Here is a 19,326-nt window from a genome sequence, read left to right on the forward strand (position 1 = left end):
TTCTTGGTTGCAGTGCACCCACGGAGACCCGATCGGGGTCGACGCAATTGCATGTGAAATATGATTAAGATACGAAATTAGTAAATAATGAACATAAAAAAAGACAGAATAGCAAAATATAATCAACATTTTAGCGTCAACACTTAGTTGACCCTTTGGTGGGGGTTTCCGAGTGCACACCTTGTATGTCTGCCATGTTTCTTTACAATAAAAGCAATGTCGATAGGTTACCGCTCTCAACTTGATTGGTCTGATAGGTAGCCGCATGTTTGGCTTGAACAGGCATCCCATGGCTCCAGCCTTGGGCAGGTTCCACACAATTGCAGTTGGAGTGCGGCTGGAATCGGTGGAATGTACCGTTAGATTTAGTTGCATGGTAAAGAACCCAAGGTAGGTAATCCTACCTGTGAAGCCCACCACTATGAAACTTGTGTTGCTTCATGACATTACACCTTGTAAGCCAGCTAATCAAAGATATCAGTCAGTCAATATAATTTTCTCTGCATTTTTAGCACATGACAAGACACTAATTAATGTCTAATTGTATAATTTATGCAGGCCCATGTTGTCAACGTCGCTGGTACAAAGGAAGTTCTAAGGAATGATGAACATGTTCCAAATCAGGCTTTCTTGAGCCATGGTGACATTGTGACAGTTGGCTCCCGCCAGTTCCGATTTGAGTGGGTGTCCTCGCAGAAGAAAGAAGGAAAGCAAGCTTCACCTGCTGCCACTGGTTCTCAGCAGCACAAAGGTAACAACTAATATTGCAGTCCTTTGTTTATTTTTACTTTTTCAGAAGTTATGGATAGGCTCAATGAGGTCTGAATTGTTGTTCTGTCAGCACACTCTTATACATAGCTTCATTAATGCATCTTGTAAGTGTTATTGCCGCAAAGCAGTAGGTTGCCACTGAGGATGCTTTGAATGCAAAATGAGAAGATGGTTTCTTATCGCTGCTGCTGATAGAGTTCTTGAACACCAGTGGGAATTTGTTGCAGGTGTATATGCTGCCAGTGTTGCAGCTTCATACAAAACAATTCTCACCGCCATGTATGATGTAATGTGCCTTAAATATTCACGTTTTGTACTGTGCTAAATTGTACCTGGAAAACCATAATATGGGTACAGAACATTTGATTACTTCATATGCACTATCATGTTCAGTATGAGCTGCAACGCATGAGCCGTAGTCTGAGCACTCTTCTGGTCGAGCGGGTGGCACTCGAGAGAAAAGTGGAGTTTCAGCTTCAATTCCAGCAATGCGCATACCTCCGTGCCTTTATCTTCTGCTTTCTTTGCAGAACAATGATACACTATGGAACATCTCAAGACTGGCATTAGCCTTGATGTTCCTAGGGAATAAACATGTCTTCAGCACTGTCTATCTTTAGTCTTACACTTACAGATGGACCAAATCCTTAAAAATTACAAATGGTAGTTCTCATAGTTAATGACTTTATTAGTGATTATAGCACTCTTCCCAACACCTTTTGCATTGTATTATATGTCATAATGTAAATCTCTCCTTTTTCTCCACTGCAACCTTTCTTTTAAATTAGTTTTTTCATCCATTTTCATTTCCATTAATTTATCGATTTAACTTTATTTAACTGTATTTAATTATGAAGTCCCCTTTGTTGTTCTTGTCTGTATGTTAGCTTCTCGTGATATATGATTAATAAAAGAAATTAATCATTCATACAGGGATAACAATTCCCAAATACGGAGTCACCAGTTCTAACTTGACCTCCAAAGTCACGTTTTAAGTAAGTTTAAAGATTTGTATATAACTTACAAGCCTATAACCAGTGCAGTCAAACTCGGTTTCCACACAGAGAAGAACCTAATTATTTTGAACTCTGAATTTTTTCCAAGTGATGTTCAAAGTAAAAGGTGCATTGAGATGTACTGCTAAATGCACCACAAAAGTTAGTTCATGGTGGCTGTGTTGGATGGGCTTGACTCGATCCTAGCTGAGGTTTGGCTGCAAAATTTTGGTCATGTAATGCTGCTGGTTGAAACGGTAATGCAGTAAAACCTCCACGTGGGGTGATCATCTTTTAAGTTTTTCGAAATTTTTAAAGATTGCCTGTAGCATATGTGTTGCAATTTACAAATTGTAGCTGGTGAGTTTGCAAATGTATTTTTAACATCATTTAATGTTTATTTTTAACATCCTTTAACAACCTTAATCTTTAAACAGTGAGCTTGACCATATTGTTTCATAGTGTTCTTCCAATCATTTAATTATCAATCCTTCAGAAACTCAATTCCTGATTTTCCGTTCTAGCCAAAGAATACTACCTAGCTTGCCTGAGATAAATCTAGATGGTTATCACATTCCCGTCTCCGACTGTGTATCATTTTTGGGTATCAAATTAGATTCTAAGCTAAAATTTGTGAACACATTGCCTTCATTAAGCAAAAGTGTACCTTTGGTATTAAAGCATTTATCAAATCAAGAGCATATTTCTCCAAAGACATGTTATTAGCATCATACTTTGCTTTCATTCACAGTCACATTAATTATGGCATTGTTTCCTGAGGAAACACATATCACTGTCATGTCTCATTTATTCAGCACTTAAAGAACCAAGCAATATGCAACAGTGGGTTTTTCTTGAGTGCTACTTTATTACTGAACTTGTTCAACTAATATCTAATAATTATGTTTTATAAGTTGCTTACTAAACAGCTTCCATACCAAATCAATGATTCCAGGTACCTCATTAAAGGGACACTAAAGGCAAATACTAAGTCGACGTGGACTGTTTGAATACCATTACAGAAACCTTGCAATGCTTGTTTCTTGCCAAGAAGAGATTTAGTTTACGAGAAAATTGCACCTGAAGGGTCCGAATACTTTTTTCAAAATTCAAATCTCCTGCCACCCAATCGGGGGAGTGGTGACGTTGCATACGCCATCACTGTCCTTTGCTGCCGTCGGGGAGTAAAAGGGCACCCGACAGACGGCGGCACCGAGCCACGACAGAGTGGCGGATTCGCCGCTGCAGCTTCTTTTCAGTCAAGTGGCGCAGACCGTTTTGGCATCCCGCGACATCGCATGGAAGTTGAATTCTCTACTACTTGCAGTTTGTCCGAGTTTCGTGAGTCGGAAAAACCAGTGCAGCACTACGGGATAATTACTGAAATGCGAAAGCGTGGGGGAGGCAGAGTGGAGCGAAAACAAAACCTTTCGACCGCCCGCATCGTTGTCGAGGGAACTTTCAACGAGTTCTTTTTTCTAAAGTGAAACAGAACTGCTTAAGTAGCATTTTATTTCATCTTATAATACTAAACAAGGATGTTTTGTGGAACGAGTGGTTGAGTACTAGCGATAGAATTTAACTGAGGAGTGCTTTCGTCATCGGGCAAGTACTTGAATGTCCCGGGTGAGTCTCTAATCATGCCCTGCATTTACCTCAATTTCTCGATTATTAAGGCTCTGCTCGCAATAATATTGACACCTGAGAGATTCTCCAGAGCTAATCTACCACTTTAGCTTGACTTAATATGTGCCTTTAGTGTCCCTTTATTAATAGTAATACCAGGTTTGCACGTAACTCCAATTTTCTATTGCCTATGGTTCATTCTAACTATGTAAAAATGACATCTTCATTCGCTGCTATAGAACTGTGGAATAGTTTACCCAACACCATTAACTCTTCATCCTTTCAGGTAATACATCTCTCCATTGTTAATATAACCGGAGGGTCCCATTGCAGGCGTTGACTTAGGGACCCTCGTCTGCACATTGTCTCTTACTCATTCATTGTATTTAAAGAATAAACTGAAACTGAAATTAATGTTCTGGATGACACCGGTTGATGACACCAGTTCCGAGATATTTCCCAAAGTGTGGCATGAAATACATAGGCGTTCCAGTTAATTTTGTGTTTCAATGCATGAAAGAGCATTTTCTTAAAGAACAAGTGAAACAACAGTGCATTAAAATTTAATTGTGGGTGTTTACGTGGCAAAACCAGGACATGTATCTGAGGCACGCCATAGTGGGGGACTCTGGAAAATTTTTGACCACCAGTGCACGGGTGTTACTGCATTTTGGCCCCATCAAAACGCAGCCGCCGCCACTTCTGGGATTTGATCAGGTGCCCCCGGGCTTAGCAGTGCAATGTCAAAGCCACTATGCCACCACAGTGGATAAGTTTTTTTTTTTTTTTTAACAGCGAGTTTGATCGTGCATATCATCAGACTGCTGTCATTCTGGAAATTCATTCCAAGTAGATACACCTTGCAAGCCCACCAGATAAATTTAGTAAATTACAATATGTGCTTTAAATTATTTAGGAAGTTAATTAGTGATCTTTTTAATTAGCTAAAAATGTGTTTTGATTTCTCATGCAAGTAATGTCTGCCTCTTACCAGCTCAAGAATCCAGGTCAAGAACTAGAATTATGTTATCTGCAGCAGGCAGTTTTTATAAATTCCAGAAAACTTAAAAATTATCGCCCTGTAAATAAAAGTCCTATTTGTAGCAAACAGATTTAAATCTTTTTTTCGCTGAGCCAATGTTTCTGTTTCAGCAGTAAAATGAGTTCCTAAGTGCTTAGAACAATCTTTTTGAATAGTATGTTGTCAGTAAGACTTCTGAACAGAATCCAGCAAGAAACTTCAGCAATAATTGCTGAATGAAAGGCACTGGTGCAGGTGGTAGAAATCTGGTTGAAATCAGAGCTTTGGAATAAAATGTACCTACTCATAATGGCTGTCTCTTCTCAGCACTTGCTTCTTTTTTGCCACTTGCAACTTTTGCATATTAAAAGATGCGTGCAAATGATGAACCTATTTTAAGGCAGCGTCTTGTTTGTCACCAAAACTCCAAGTTAATGCATGCAGTATGTATGCAATTTTTAACTTGAAACTGGAACCAAATTATTCTGTTACGTCACGAGAAAAAAAAAAATGTGATCTATAATTGGGAGATTAAAAAAAAAGAAAAAGCTTGCTACATTGTAGATTGTGTAGAATTGAGATTCATTATATCGAGGTTAGACTGTATTTGCATGGCAAACGGACACTGGGAGCATTGGTTATGTTGTCTTTTCTGCTGTGCATAATACGTAGTTGACATTAAGCAAGAGCAATTTTTGTGAGATATGCAGCTGTATACCACTAATTCAAGAGGCTTGTCCGCAACAGTAGCACTCAGTAAATGAATTACCAGAGACGTGTGTACCTGAAGTTCTCTTCATCGCCTGCATAACTGACATTGCTCCCTTGTCAGGACTTCAAAGGCAAGTTTAAATAAATTTCACTTTGAGTGTTACAAGCCATTTGTCAGCAGCAAAGGAATATACAATCTCGTTTTGAATGGAGCTGCCAGGGCATCACTGTGCTGGGGTCACACACTTTGTGTTAGGTAGTTATGAGTAATCATGCTACAGCATCCGACAGAGTATTGGCAGTGGGAAGATATGTGCTACTGCCCACTCAATTGTATTGAGAACAGTTTCTTACAAAGACACTGTGATTACCACTTGTGACTGCTGCAAAAAAATAGCATGCATTAGTAGACAACCATACTTAATTGTCACCTTGTGCGTATCAGATTACCGACAGTTTTTCGTATTCAGTATCATGCAGCTGGGGCAGGACCCAAGTGTGCGAATTACCAGGTTTGCATTGTATGTCCAGCGTGGCAATAGCCACTGCACACATTTGCAGGCAGAGGACACATTGCTTTGGAGAATTTTGCACTGCTTCAGTGTTCATGTTCTTGCAACACAGTAACCAGGTGTAGTTCTTTTGTTACATTTGACATTTGACAAGAGCTTCTGGTGCACTCTGAACACCAGATCATATCAAGTGGCTGTCTGTTCAAGTAAATATATAGCTTACTGTGTCAGATCTTGGTCACTTGTGACTTAACTGTTGCGAAGGAAGTAAATAGTACTGGTGTAAGCTAATATAATGATGAACTGGGACATGCATCTGACTGCTTTTTCACCTGCAGGAGGCCCAAGAGAGAGTTCAACAATGGAAAGTGACATGGGCAAAGAGAGTCCTGCTGTGCAACAGGTGCATGGGACACCTGGTGTCGCTACACCTACAACTAGCTTCTTTGACCAATCACTTTACAAAACACCTTGTATCCCAACAGAAGTGTTTGTATCACCTCTGTCTGCATCCAACTCAAGTAATGCTGGCCATCAAATTGAAAGACGAAGCCGTTCCAGGAGTGCTACAGTGCATGGAGCTGCAAGGAATGGTGAAGCCACTGTGCATGCCAAGAGGCTGTCTTGGAATGATGGTCTGCCAAACTCTCCTAGTGAACTGTCAGACTTCACTGGTTCTCGTAAACTCTTGAAAGCAAAAAGACAAAGTGCTATTGCAACCACCTTTCTCACACCAACGCAAGGTGTAGGCTCTCCTAAAGGGTGTGATGGTTCTGGCATTGACCCAGTTGCCGAATCTCCAGTCAATGGCCAACTGTATGACTCATCAGCTTCAACACCTTTGATAGATGAGCCAAGAATGCGTGCAATGCGCTCAAGAAGTTCTTTAGCTAGCATGGCAGATACCTCTGCTGAGCATGAACGGTCTGCATCACTCAGGAGACTGAGCAAGAGCCTGGTGAAAAGACGCCAGAGTTCTGAAATTACCACAGAGGAGAATTCTCCCAAAGTGAGGCGGCAAAATGACTGTGAAGATGCACAGGATACGTCTTTGGCCAGTCACAATGATTGTAATGGACAGTCTGTTTCCAGAAAATCACTGGGCGAAAACTCTGTGGAAGAGTGTACAACACATATCAAGGGTCTTGTAACATCAGGCACAGCTAGTGGAATTCTTGTTGCCAGTACCCCAGTTGCAGGTGTGATTTCAAGAAATAGGATGAAAACTGGCAGTGCCCGAAAAAGTAACAAGTTGCTGTGGCAGGCGCAGGCAAACAGATCTGTTTATTCCACTCCAGAGGTACAGAGCAGCTGCCCAGCTTCTAGTGCTGCCACACCTGAACTGTCATTCTTAAGTAGCCGTAGCAGTTCTCGCATGGCACTTCGAAGGTTCAAAGGGAATCAGTCACTGGATGGGTTGCAGACATCCAACATTTTGGATGACACCTTAGGCTGTGAGTTAATGTTCAAAACGCCTGGATCATCATTTAACTTGAGTGCCACAAAAGAACTCAACTCTAAAGGAAACGGGATGGTTCATGATGTGTCTGATTCTTCAGCGCATAATGAACCTGCCCACAAGTCATTGGTGAATGCTTCACAGGCCACAGATACAAGCTTATTGCACACCTCTGGAAGAAGGCGAAGCACTGCTTTGACAAAGATGTCTGAACATAATGATGTGCCAGAGCTTGAGATGGTTGGCACATCACCAAGTTTACACAGCATGAACACTGCTATGGAAAATAGCTTCAGCGTGACTCGTGCAAGGTCCAGCCGCACATCAGTATCAAAGAAAGTGGACTCTGAGGTACTAGAGGGTGGTGTGTTTGGCACACCGAATGCTTTGAATACTTCAAGAGCTAAGCGCACTCCTGCATCTAAAAAATTGGGTAAAGAGACCACAAAGCAAGGAGTGGTTGCCACTCCGCAGTCCCTTAAAGTTTCAAACCCTAAGCACACTCCAGCTTCAAAGAAGACAAAGGAAGAAGAGGTCCCAGAGCAAGAAATAGTAGGCGCATCATTGTCAGAACATGTCAGTTCAGGCAATGTCAATGTTGCTCTGGGGGATTCCTTTGAGTACGGCAGTGCTCCAGCATCAGTGAATGTCAGTGCAGGCAAGCCTGAGGTAGGTAGCACACCTAGCAACTTAAGTGCTTCAAGGTCTAAGCGGACACCGGCTTTGCAGAAGGCTAACAAAGAAACAACAAAGCAAGAGATGTCGGGCACCACGGAGTCTGTGAATATTCTTGGAACAAAGGGAACACCAGCTGTGAACCATGTAAATGAAAAAGAGCACGATGCCACAAGTATGTCTTTATTTAAAGATGCGAGTTTAAACGACATAGATATTACTCTGGGAGAGCCTGTCAGCTCTGCAAGGGCCGCTAGATCTGGTCGTGTGTCGGCTTCAAGAACACCAGCTTCAAGGAAACCAAACGAGAAGTTGCCTGACCAGGAGATCATCAATACTCCACGGATGAAAAATAAACTAGTTTCAGATAAAATGGATGGAGAGAACCCACAGCAGGGGATTGGTGACAGAACTCATGGATACACGACTGTGGAAAACAGGGATGCTGTTTTGGAAGAATCGTTCAGGTCAAGGAGCACGAGATCTAGCCGCACACCAGCCTCGTACGTGGTACACATGGACACCCCAGAGCTCGTAGCTGTAGGCACGCCAAACAGTTCTAATGCTTCAAAAGCGAAGCGGACTCCAGCTTTGAAGAAAGCAAGCAAAGAGGGATCAAGCCCAATAGAAGTGGACACTCCAGGGCCCTTGAACATCTCGGGACCTCACGAAATAGTTGCCTCAAAAGAAGTTGGGGGTTTTGAACAGCACGCAGTAAGTGCTCAGATATCGGACAGCATGGATGTCGCTGCAGGCGAGCCTGTGAGGACAAGAAGGTCCAGTCGCATGCCCGCCTCAAAGGAAGCAAATGAAGAGGTACTGGAGCAGAAAGCACTTGGCACGCCAGGTACACTTAATATTTCATCGGCAAAGTGTACGCCAGTATCTGCGAAGACAAATGACTCTTCAAGGCAAGAGGTGGTGAACACTCCGCACTCCAAGAGAGTTTCAGTCTATAAGCAAACACCAGCTTCAAACAAGGCAAATCGAAAGGCTTCAGAGCAGGAGACAATGGAAACATCTCCATTTAAGCATTTGACTTCAGGCAACACAGATGTTTTGAAAGAACCTGCCAAGACTAGAAATACAAGGTCCAGCTGCACACCATCCTCAAAGGAAGCAAATACAGAGATTCCAGAGCAGGACGCAGCTGGCACACCAGGCACAGCCGCTTCTTCGAAAGCCAACTGTACCACACCATTTGGGAAAGGGTCGGAAGAGACAAAGGAGGGAGGTGTAGCACAGTCCATCAGAACTTCAGGAGCTAAGCGGACACCTGCCTCAAAGAAAGTTCAGCAAAATGAGGCTGCAGAGCTGAATTTACTGGACACATCACCATTGAAACAGCCGACTTCAGTCAGTATGCATGCTGATCTGGAAGAGTCTGTAAGGACCAGAAGTGGCAGGTTGAGCACTGCTCCGGCATTAAAGAGTCCATATGCAGAGGTGCCAGGGCAGGACACAGTCAGCACGCCAAGCACTTTGATTTGCTCAAGAGATACACGCACACGAGTATCTATGAATGAAGAGACTACAAAACAAGGTGTGGCAGACACTACCAAGTATTTGAGAGCTTCAGGAGCTAAGCATACTCCAGCTTCTAATAAGCTGTACCAAGAGAGTGAACCCTCGGAGCAGGAGTCATTAAGCACATCGCCATCCAAACATGTGACTGCAGGTGTTACTGAAGTTGCTGTGGCAGAGTCTATCAAGAAAAGGCACTCAAGGACCATTCGCACGCCAGTCTCAAAGAAGGCCAGTGCAGAGGTGTCGCAAGAGGAAGCTGTTGGCACACCAAGTACACGGAATGCTTCAAAGGCTGAATCCACGCTAGCATCTGATAAGAATTTGCAGTCCTCCAGAATTTCAGGAGCTCGGAAAACACCAGCTTTAAACAAGAGAAATCAAGAGGGAAAGGCAACTGAACAGGAGACAAGAGGCACATCACCATTGGAAGATGCAACTTCAGACAATACATATGCTGCTGTGGAAGAGTCTGTCAGGAAGGGAAGTGCGAGGTTGAGCCACACAATGGCATCGAGAAAGCTGAGTGCAGAAATGCCAGAGCGGGATATAATCCGAACTCCAAGCACTGCGAGTGGTTCAAGAGCCATGCGCATGTCTGCCTCCACGAACGAAGAAATTGCAAAACAAGATACGGTGGATACTCGAAGGCCATTCAGAGCTGCTGAAGTAAAACAAACACCAGCTTCAACCAAGGCAAACAAAGGAACCCCACAGCATAATGCAGGAGGCGTATTTCCATCTACAGATGAGACCATGGGCTTGTCACCGTTTAAGCATGAGGCTTCAGGTGGTGGAGATGTTGCAGATGAGGGGTCTGTAAAAACAGGTGGAAGGCCTAGCCGCACATCAACATCAAAAAAACTGAATTCCAAAGTGTCACAGCAACACGCAGTAGACGCACTTGACACCTTGAATGCTTCAGGAGTTAACAGCACTTTAGTATCCATGAAGACAGATGAGACAGCGCAGCTAGATGTAGGCAGTCCGCATTCTTCTAGAGCCTTAAGGGCTAAGCGGTCATTGGCTCCAAACAAGGTGAATGAAGTGAAAGAGGCACCAATGCAGGAGACAGTTGGCGGTTCCCCATCCAAGCACATAATTTCAGACAGCACAGATATCGCTGGAAAAAAGCTATTTGGGCGAAGGAGTGCAAGGTCTAGCAGCTCAAAAGCTTTGAAAAACGGTGAGCAAGAGAATTTGCAGAACAAGGCAACAGGCACACCTAACACAAGTTTTTCAATCGATAAACAAGGTACATTTGTGAGGGAGCCAAATGATGTGAGCACAGAGCACAAGACTGTAAATGCTCCAATCAAGAGAGCTAAACTTACACCGGCTTCAACCAAGCTATGCAAAGAGCAGGAGGTACCTGGACAGGAGACTGTTAATGAACCTTTATCTGCTGCTGTGGAAGAGTCTGTCAGGCCTGCAAGAAGTCGGTCCAGCTGCACATTGGCATCAAAGAAGGTATCTGTAGGTACCCCAGACCCAGAGGCGGTACTAGGAGATAAGGAGGTAGCATTGTCAGGGAAGGCAAATGAGGAAGAGAAGCAAGAAGCATTTACTACTCCAAAGTCTTCAAAAGTTTCGGGAGATATGCAGAAACCAGCCTCGGGCAACGTGACAGTAGAAGACACACAGCATGAGGCATTGGAGTCGCGATCTGAATGTGGAACTTCAAATGGTGCAGATGTTGCTGTGGAAGGTTGCATCATGAAAAAGAGTGCAAGGGCTAGCGGCACACCAGCTTCAAAGAAGACAAATTTAGAGACAGTGGAGCTTGAGGCAGTTGGCGCACAAAGCAGTTCAAGATCTAAGCGGACAGTTGCCTCGAAGGTTAGTGGAAAGCTCACAGAGTCGAATGCTGGAAAATCCAGACGTAAACCCGCGTCATGCAATGTGAATGACCAGGATGAAGCACCAGAGCAAGAACTGATAGGCATGTCGCCATCTGAACATGTGGCTGCAGACATAACAGATATTGCAGTGGCGAAAACCCCCACCAGGAGTGTCCGGTCAAGCTGCACACCAGCGTCAAGGCACATGGATGCAGATGTAGCAGAGTTTGAGAGTGTGGGCATGCGAAGTTCTCCAGGAGCTAAGCGTACACCAGCTTCAAAGGTCACAAATGATCTTGACCAAGAGAGAATTGACACTCAGAAATCCTCGAAAGCTGCGGGAGCTAAACGAACATCAGTTCCTGAAAATGTCAATGAAAAAGAAGAGACATCAGCACAGATAAACAATGTCAATGTTGGATTGGAGGGCTCTGCCAGGCCTGTAAGAAGCACAAGGTCATGCCGTACTGTGGCTTCAAGAAAAGTAAATGTTGAAGTCTCTGAACAGGAGACTGCAGAGCAGCCACACCAGAAGAAAGCATCTAGAGCTAAACGTACACAGGTTTCAAGGAAAGTAAATGAAGAATGTGAGGCCCCAGTTTCATTAGTTGAACCACTTGCAGAAAATGTGGTTTCGTCCGAAAAGGAACCCGTTCAAAGTACTGTAAAGGGTCGAAGAAAGCGTGCAACTGCTGTCGAACAGGAGAAAGAACGAGACCAAAACTGTGAGCCAGCTGAGATTTTATCCTCTCCGAAAATGCCTGAGCAAGAGCGAGAAGATGAAGTGGTCACACTTCCACAGACCTCTACCACAAAGCGAGGGCGAGGAAGGCGTGCAACTGCTGTCAAGCAAGAGAAAGAACAGGACCAAAACTGTGAGCCAACGGAGACTTTATCGTCTCGGAGAATGCCTGAGCAAGAGCATAAAGATGAAGCCACACTTCCACCGACCTCTACCACAAGGCGAGGGCGAGGAAAGCGTGCACTTCTTTTGCCAGAGGAAGGTGTAGAAACTAAGCTGAGCACTGTTGAAGACAATGTTGGCACCATTCAAAAGAAAAGGGGCCGTCCACCAAAGCAAGTGGCTCCTTATGTGGAAGTATCGGAGCAGAATGACGCTGAAGAGTCAAGCAAGAAAATGGGCGTATCCTCAAAGAGCACAAAATTGCGCCGTGTTGCCTCATCAAAGCAAGAAAAAAATGATGAGGCTCCAGCAAATGGTGTTTTATGTTCCGAGGAAGCAATGTTAGCAGCATCATCGCGAAGGAGCAAGCGTAAGGTCGCTGAAGTGACTGCCACTGACATTGACCACAGCACGGCGGAGGTTACCCCAAAGAAAACCAGGGGAAGGCGTGCCAAAGCTGTGGAGAGCGTGCATGGTGAGTAGCATTTTTTAGAACCTGTACCCAGATTCCGTAAACATGCTTTTTCCAATCCACTCTTTTCATTATATTCATTGCTGACTTGTGGGTTGACATGCAGCTTTTATCAAAATCGGCCGCTGGACATACTGTGTGATAAAGGAATGGAGTCAAGATGAGGGAATGATTCAGAATACAGTGTCTGTGTGTGTGTGGTTGGGGCTTTTACAACCCATTAGTGACTGTAATAGTTGACATCATGTGCACCAGTTTCATGAATCATTTTATTTATTTGTACATTACCTATTCAATTTTAATATTTGGCTCTTTCTATCGTGCTATTTTCGGATTTAAACTTTTCACTAGCAGATGGGGCATCATTGTAAATGTTAAAGATCAGAGGTTACACAAGTCAACAAGGCTGTACTCACAACTGCCAAACCCAGTTTGGTGAAACCTTGGTGAGGATAATATTTAGGCCTATGTAAACTGCTTCATAAGCTTAATGGTGCCTACGGTTGCACAAGAGCAAATTGTATTTTTGCTCAAGTGAATGAACATGGTGATGGCAGTTTTCACACTTGCATTTTTGGTCAACATGGGTTCATGGACTCTAAAATCAAAATTATATTTTGCTGTTTCTTCTCGGTCATATTTGACGTACGAAACCTTTGCAAGCCTTAGTGACGACTGGTGTTTGTGGTGCAACTGAAAAAATTCATGTGTAGAGTGCTCTTTTTTTGTTTATACTTTTGGTGACAGCACTAAAGTGCAAACAAGTTGTACTATAATGACATCTTGCACCCCCCTGTTCCTAGAAGTGATCTAACTATGCTGTGACATATTGGGGCTAAGATTTTTCATATTTCAACATTGTAAAGCTTCGTTATAGAGAGTGATGCACAGGGGTATGTATTTCGTTTTGATTATCTTGTGCATTGCAGTGAAATGAGGGTTAAGTTTAATGAACTGTGCTCATATCCACTATTAAAATACTTTCGCTTGTTTGAGCCCTCTTTAATGGCCGCTGACCAGGCCTATTTGGAAATTTAGGTTATGTATTGGAAGGTATATCTCCCTTCTAAGAATTTTTCAAATCGGATCATTATTAGAGGAAGGTAAAAGAAATTTAAATATTGTGTTGCATTGCTGTTAGATGAGCTTCACTGCCAACATCCACGCTCTCTTCCTTTGCCTCAACTAGCATCTGAACACAGCATTGCTTGCACCACTTCTCCCATACGTAAGCCAATGTACTAAATCTAAATCACATTTATGTCACGAGTCTCACCTCCCTTTCTTTTATTTTTTATTTTATTTATTATTATTATTATTATTATTATTATTATTTTGCTGCTTCCTTTCTTGCTATGGGACTTACTTTCTGTATCAGTTTTGCGCTTTCTCTATTAGATGATTAATTGAAGTTGCATGCATTATTCGGTGACATGGCAGGCAGTGCGTCTGATGTAAAGCCATTTATGCATTTGACCTTGACTATTGTGCAGGAAGCAGGGCTCCTTAGAGAGGAAGGCTCAAGGCATTTAGTGTTAAATTTCAGTTGTTTTTTCACGATGCAACAGTTTCCTACTTTGCAGATTTGATCATCGGCATGTGATCTACACACCATGCTTGTCTGTTTGCAATGCCCAAACTTGGTGAAGGGTCCTTTAAGTATTGCCGCGAGAGCACTAATAATAATAAAATAAAAAAAAATAATAAAAAAGACAGAAGCTTTAAGCACATTCTCCCCTTAACTCTTCCTTGGACAGCGGGTCATATCAGTCACACTTTTCAGGTCAGTTTTACAGTGGCTTCACTACTGTATTTGCATGATTCTAATGTGCACTTTTTTTGAAGCTAAGGTGCATTCAAATTTGCATGCGCGTTACAATTATAACTAATTCTACTCCAAATAAAAAAAGCAATTCTTACTAAAAAAAAAATCATGAGCCATTCCACTCTGAAGGTGGATGACTAGCAAAGCTCTTTAGCACACAACACAGAGGTGACACAGACTTTTGAACATAGGTACGAACTCATTTATCATCATTTTTATATACATTCGCATGGACGACTGGCCCAAGGAGCCAGAAGAAAGTACACGCGTGATGTTTCGATGGGACCACCTCCATAGGAGTGCGGGAGAAAAGGAAAGTCGATACGCAAGCGTTTGGAACACCGACAAAGAAAGGGCAGTGTGAATGTAGGCATGGCCTACATTCACACTGCCTGATACTGATATCTGATACGGCTTCTATTTATACTTGAGATATTACACTTACTTTTGAAAGTTGGTTGAATCATGCTTCACCTCTGCCGCTGGTCAGCCCGGTATTTCACTCTCTGGGATCGGCCCATTGTTTTTGCGCATGCAGAACAAAAATGCACAGAACCTTAGCCATAAAGAGCTTCGCTGCAAAAAGCTCGATGCAAGGTAGATAACCACACTGCCATCGAATGGGTCACCTGAAGAAAGCAACACTCGGAGACATCGCAGAGTGGGTCCCTGGTACGTGGAATGCCCTCCTGCAGATGATGGTTGCACGAGCCTCCAGAAGTGTGGCATTTCTTATGAATCAAATGGAACTGAAGATGACTTTCTGTATTCGGTCAACAACGAAAAAGAGGGGTCGTCGGATTCCCATAGTCACTGGCCGCTGAGATTCAGCTGTGTGCGTGTCTGTGTACCTTTGTACGTTCCATAATATCGTTTCAACAAGGTACACACCGACTCTGGTTTCGTTGCTTGATGTGTGCAGTAGAAACGGCACCAAGTTAATTTCTTGGATATTTGGGCAGTAATATAACTGCCCGTTACAATCGGTGGCGCGGTAGAATCGTGCAGATACGGTGTGTGTTACTCCTAATTGAGATTTTTGATATGGCTGCATTTCTGCTTTTTCTGGAAAGGTCATTATCTTTACATTTTCTGCCATAAGGAGTAACTGTATTTATTAGTTTAAATATTGCTCTTTTTCGACCATCTTCTATCATGTTTTTGAGCTTTCTTAAGCTTTCACTGGCTAGAACTGTTTTGAGTAAAGTTTTCACTTTTTGCACTGGATCAAGGGTTTAAGAAAAGCCTTCGCATATTGTTTGGCGAGCTTGCTCTTTGAAAATGTTTGACATTAGGTGTAGTTGATAAAGTATTCAGTCAAGAACTGTCTGTCTTGGCTTAAGTACATTACTATCTTGAGTGTGCCTGAAATTAGCCATACATGTGCCTGGGTACGATGAGAGCTATGAGGCAGATTAAAAACTGCAACCCGGTAAGACCCTGAAACATGATGGGGAAATGGGGGCTGAATCTGGTGCTCTGTAATCAAGCAAGCAGAGATGAAATGTAATCTAGCACATGACAGCACAGTACCCTCCTGACATGTATTGCCATTTATAATTGGCCAATGCTACTGCTAATAGGTCACTCATTGACTTTATCGTAAATTACACAGCTCATTGAGAAAAGCACACACTTTGAGGCATCCTCAGGAAGCATTGGTTTTCCAGCAACTCTTGCAATACTAGTCAACTTGGAATATGGATGTTCCTTCTGCTATTGTTCTACAGATTCAAAGGGAACTTGTACAGCATAAGTTCATAACTCTAGTTTAGTGTTCCATGGTATGAAGCAGTGCTTAAAGTCGGGGATGACCCCCCCCCCTTCATTTTTTTTTAGGGGCTCGGGCCCCCCTTGGCAAGTCAATTGTAGCACTGCAGCACCCATTCGACAAACGCAGGAGGTGATTTTATTACCAGTAGTGCCTTGTGTATGCATTTCTAATTCTCATATTTTTCTATTAACGATTTAATCGCTATGTATCTGTTATGTAACATAAGCACACCAGGAAAGCAGAAGATGGGCATTTGATGCATGCATGCATGTGACCTTCCCGCTCACCCAGTCTTTCTTGCTGTAAGGAGGAGAGGTGAGAACTCATATAAGAGGGGAAGAGGGAGACTGATGAGCTGTGCCTCCAACGCTGCTGGAACCGCCTCTGCGTTTGGCACTTTTGAGTGTGGTCATGCACACCCTATCTTGCAGTTAACTTGCGGAGGGGACGGAGATTGTGGAGATCTCTTATGGCTTTGTGTGCACTCTGTCCTCGTGTGCCTAAAAGTAATCTCAAGCTTCAGAGACGCGTTAAAGGCAGCATGAAGCGTTCGTTCACCGCTGCTGCCACTCTTCATCACGCCATTGTTCCGACAGCGAGTTTCCGTGGTTATTGAGTAAGATGCTTTCAGGTTTGCCTGTGCATGCAACACCATGCTTGGTCATTTATCCAGTAAGCAAATATTTACTGGAATTTATATGGCCGGTAAAACTGCCAACCTTACTTCTTGTAGCTGCTTATTAATTTGCTATTGCAATCAATGCTTAACCTTTCGGGTGAAACTGCAATTTTGTCCCTATGTGCTTCTTGTCTCTTTTGCCTCCTCTACTGCCGTAATCCTTTGATCCTGTGCTTCACTTTATATACGAGGGCTATACTTATTTTCTAGGTCCGACTGGTCGCAAAATGAAAACTGCAGTTAAAGTCAAAACTGTTTTATTTGGAACATTTATATACACTTTCCAGCTACTTCTATACATAGTTTCCACTCTGATTCAGACATGTGTCATAGTGTGGTACCAACTTTCCCTAAACCCTCATCATAGAAGGCAGCTCGCTGTGCTTTCAGCCAATTCTATACACTTGTCTGCAGCGTGTTGTCAGAGTCAAAATCCTGTCCTCCTAGCCAGCATTTCCTGTGACCAAAGAGATGGTTATCAGATGGAGCCAAGTCCGGGCTGCATGGTTTGGTGATGAAAGAATTCTCATCGAAAATGCTGCAGGAGTTTCTTTATTGCAGCTGCACTGTGCGGCCATGCATTGTCATGAAGAAGGACAATGCCTGATACATTTTTCTTCGCTTGTTCTGAATTGCCTTTCGTAGACGTTCTAGAGTCTCGCCGTACGAAGCTGCAATGATGGTCGTGCCACATTCCATGCATTCCACCAAGAGAACGCCATAGCTGTCCCAGAACACAGTAGACATGCATTTTCTGCTGGAGAATGTTCCCTTGAACATCTTTGCCTTTGGGCAATCAGAATGCATCCACTGTTTGGATTGCTCCTTTGTTTCTTCAGTTTCGAAATGGGCTCATGTCTCGTCCCTTGTGACGATTTTCTTCATAAAAACCTTCCCCTTAATCATGGCAGCACTGGAGAAACATTAAGGTTGTGCCCATTTACTGTGTTTTGTGATGGTCGGTCAGCATCTTGCGAACCTACCTCGCACAGAGTTTGCGGTTCTGGAGTCTCTTACTCGCTATGGTATAGACCCTGCAGGGGCGTCTGCGTCAGCAGGTCTTTGGTGTGTTGCGACACCACGTACCCGAGCACATGAGGGTTGGACCCTCCCGCGTTTAACTGTGCGTGGCTTAGCCGTGTCGGGGGAAAGGGGATCCTGGTGGTTGAGCTGATGCTGAGTCTCGGGACCTTTAAGGCTCCTTGGCGGAGGCAACACACCCCTTTGGCCTCGACTTCACGTAGACGGCACCCCCGGAGTGATCCACCCGGGGGAAATCGGTAGTTGCTCTCTCTCTCTCTCTCTCTCTCTCTCTCTCTCTCTCTCTCTCTCCAACCTTCGTCATTCTCTCCCTTTCCTGTCTTCTCCTGGCTTCCCTTTACTTCCAATTTTTCCAGGCAGCAAAGGTTAACCTTGTGTGAATAGCCATCCTAAGTAATTTCATATTTGGTTATTGTGGTAACGTACAGCTCGCGTTTGCAGGATCTGTTTTTACAGTTCCTGTAGTGTTCCCGTGTAGGGCTCCACGGTGGGTGGCTGGCGTTATTGCCAAAAACTACACATTCCTATATGGCTAGTTCCTTTCCCCAACTCCCTGATTGCCCTCAGAAAAGAGGGCACACCAATGAAATATAGGTTTTTTGGTCGGCAAAAACTCCTTCCCCCTTTTCCATGTCATTCATTCTGAAAAACTAGACAAACTAGTTAGAACAATTTCACTCTTCCTTGTTTCGAAGTCATTGACTGAAGTGTTTGGGGAAACCCAAGTAATTGTAACCCTGCAATGTACTATGAATACCACTCATGGCGTAGTATCACATGATGATCTTTTGGAGCTAACTGAAGTGGAACTCCTGGAGGGCTTCAGTGAGAAAAATGTGATCAATGTCAGAAGAATTAAGATTAGGTGGGACGGCAAAGAAATCGAGACTAAGTACCTGATACTCACCTTCAGCTCAAGTGTTCTGCCCGAGTCCATCGGGGCTGGGTACATAAAGCTTCGCATAAGGCCATACATGCCAAATCCCCTCCGATGTTTTAAATGCCAGCGTTTCGGTCACAGTTCAGAGCTCCCGACGCCGCCAAACCTGTGCTTAATGCAGTGTCCATGAACATACCTCTGAATCTTGCGAGAACGCTCTCCACTGTGTAAACTGGGATGGGGAGCGTGCTGCGTACTTGCGATCGTGCCCATCCTGGAAAAAAGAAATGGAAATTGTTACAAGTAAAAGAAAACGAGTTTAAAGGAGGCACGCATGCGGGTATCCTTCCTGCCAAAAAATACTTTTGCTGATGTGACGCGTCAGGCGGGAGTGACACAACGGCTTCCGCCAGCTGTCCAGCCCACACGCAGTGTGCTGGCGGTTATGCCATCTGCCCCCTCCCGTCGGCTACAGCAAGCACTGTTCCGCCACCCCAGAGGAAGGGACCAGCGACCTCCGGGCCAGTGGCCTCGAAGGTCTAGTCGGATGTGCCGAGGCCTTCGTGTCAAACAAAGTGCTCGGAAGAGCGCGTGTCCAATGCCTCGCAAGAGGTGA

The 19,326-nt window shown here is 43.8% G+C and overlaps 1 protein-coding gene across 2 annotated transcripts in view; it reads left to right on the plus strand.

Moving 5' to 3' along the window:
* The window catches only part of LOC135907915 (streptococcal hemagglutinin-like), a 43,727-nt gene that overhangs the window by 9,826 nt on the left and 14,575 nt on the right, over window positions 1-19,326 (plus strand). The window contains exons 5-7 of one of the 2 annotated variants that reach the window (XM_065439693.1): window positions 559-751; window positions 5,975-12,514; window positions 13,653-13,739. In XM_065439693.1, the coding sequence (XP_065295765.1) occupies window positions 559-751; window positions 5,975-12,514; window positions 13,653-13,739 (6,820 nt within the window). The remainder of the gene's footprint in view (window positions 1-558; window positions 752-5,974; window positions 12,515-13,652; window positions 13,740-19,326) is intronic. The other variant, XM_065439694.1, reaches the window with a different exon arrangement.

This window comes from Dermacentor albipictus, chromosome 1 (genome assembly GCF_038994185.2).
Source record: "Dermacentor albipictus isolate Rhodes 1998 colony chromosome 1, USDA_Dalb.pri_finalv2, whole genome shotgun sequence".
Lineage (NCBI taxonomy): Eukaryota > Metazoa > Arthropoda > Arachnida > Ixodida > Ixodidae > Dermacentor > Dermacentor albipictus.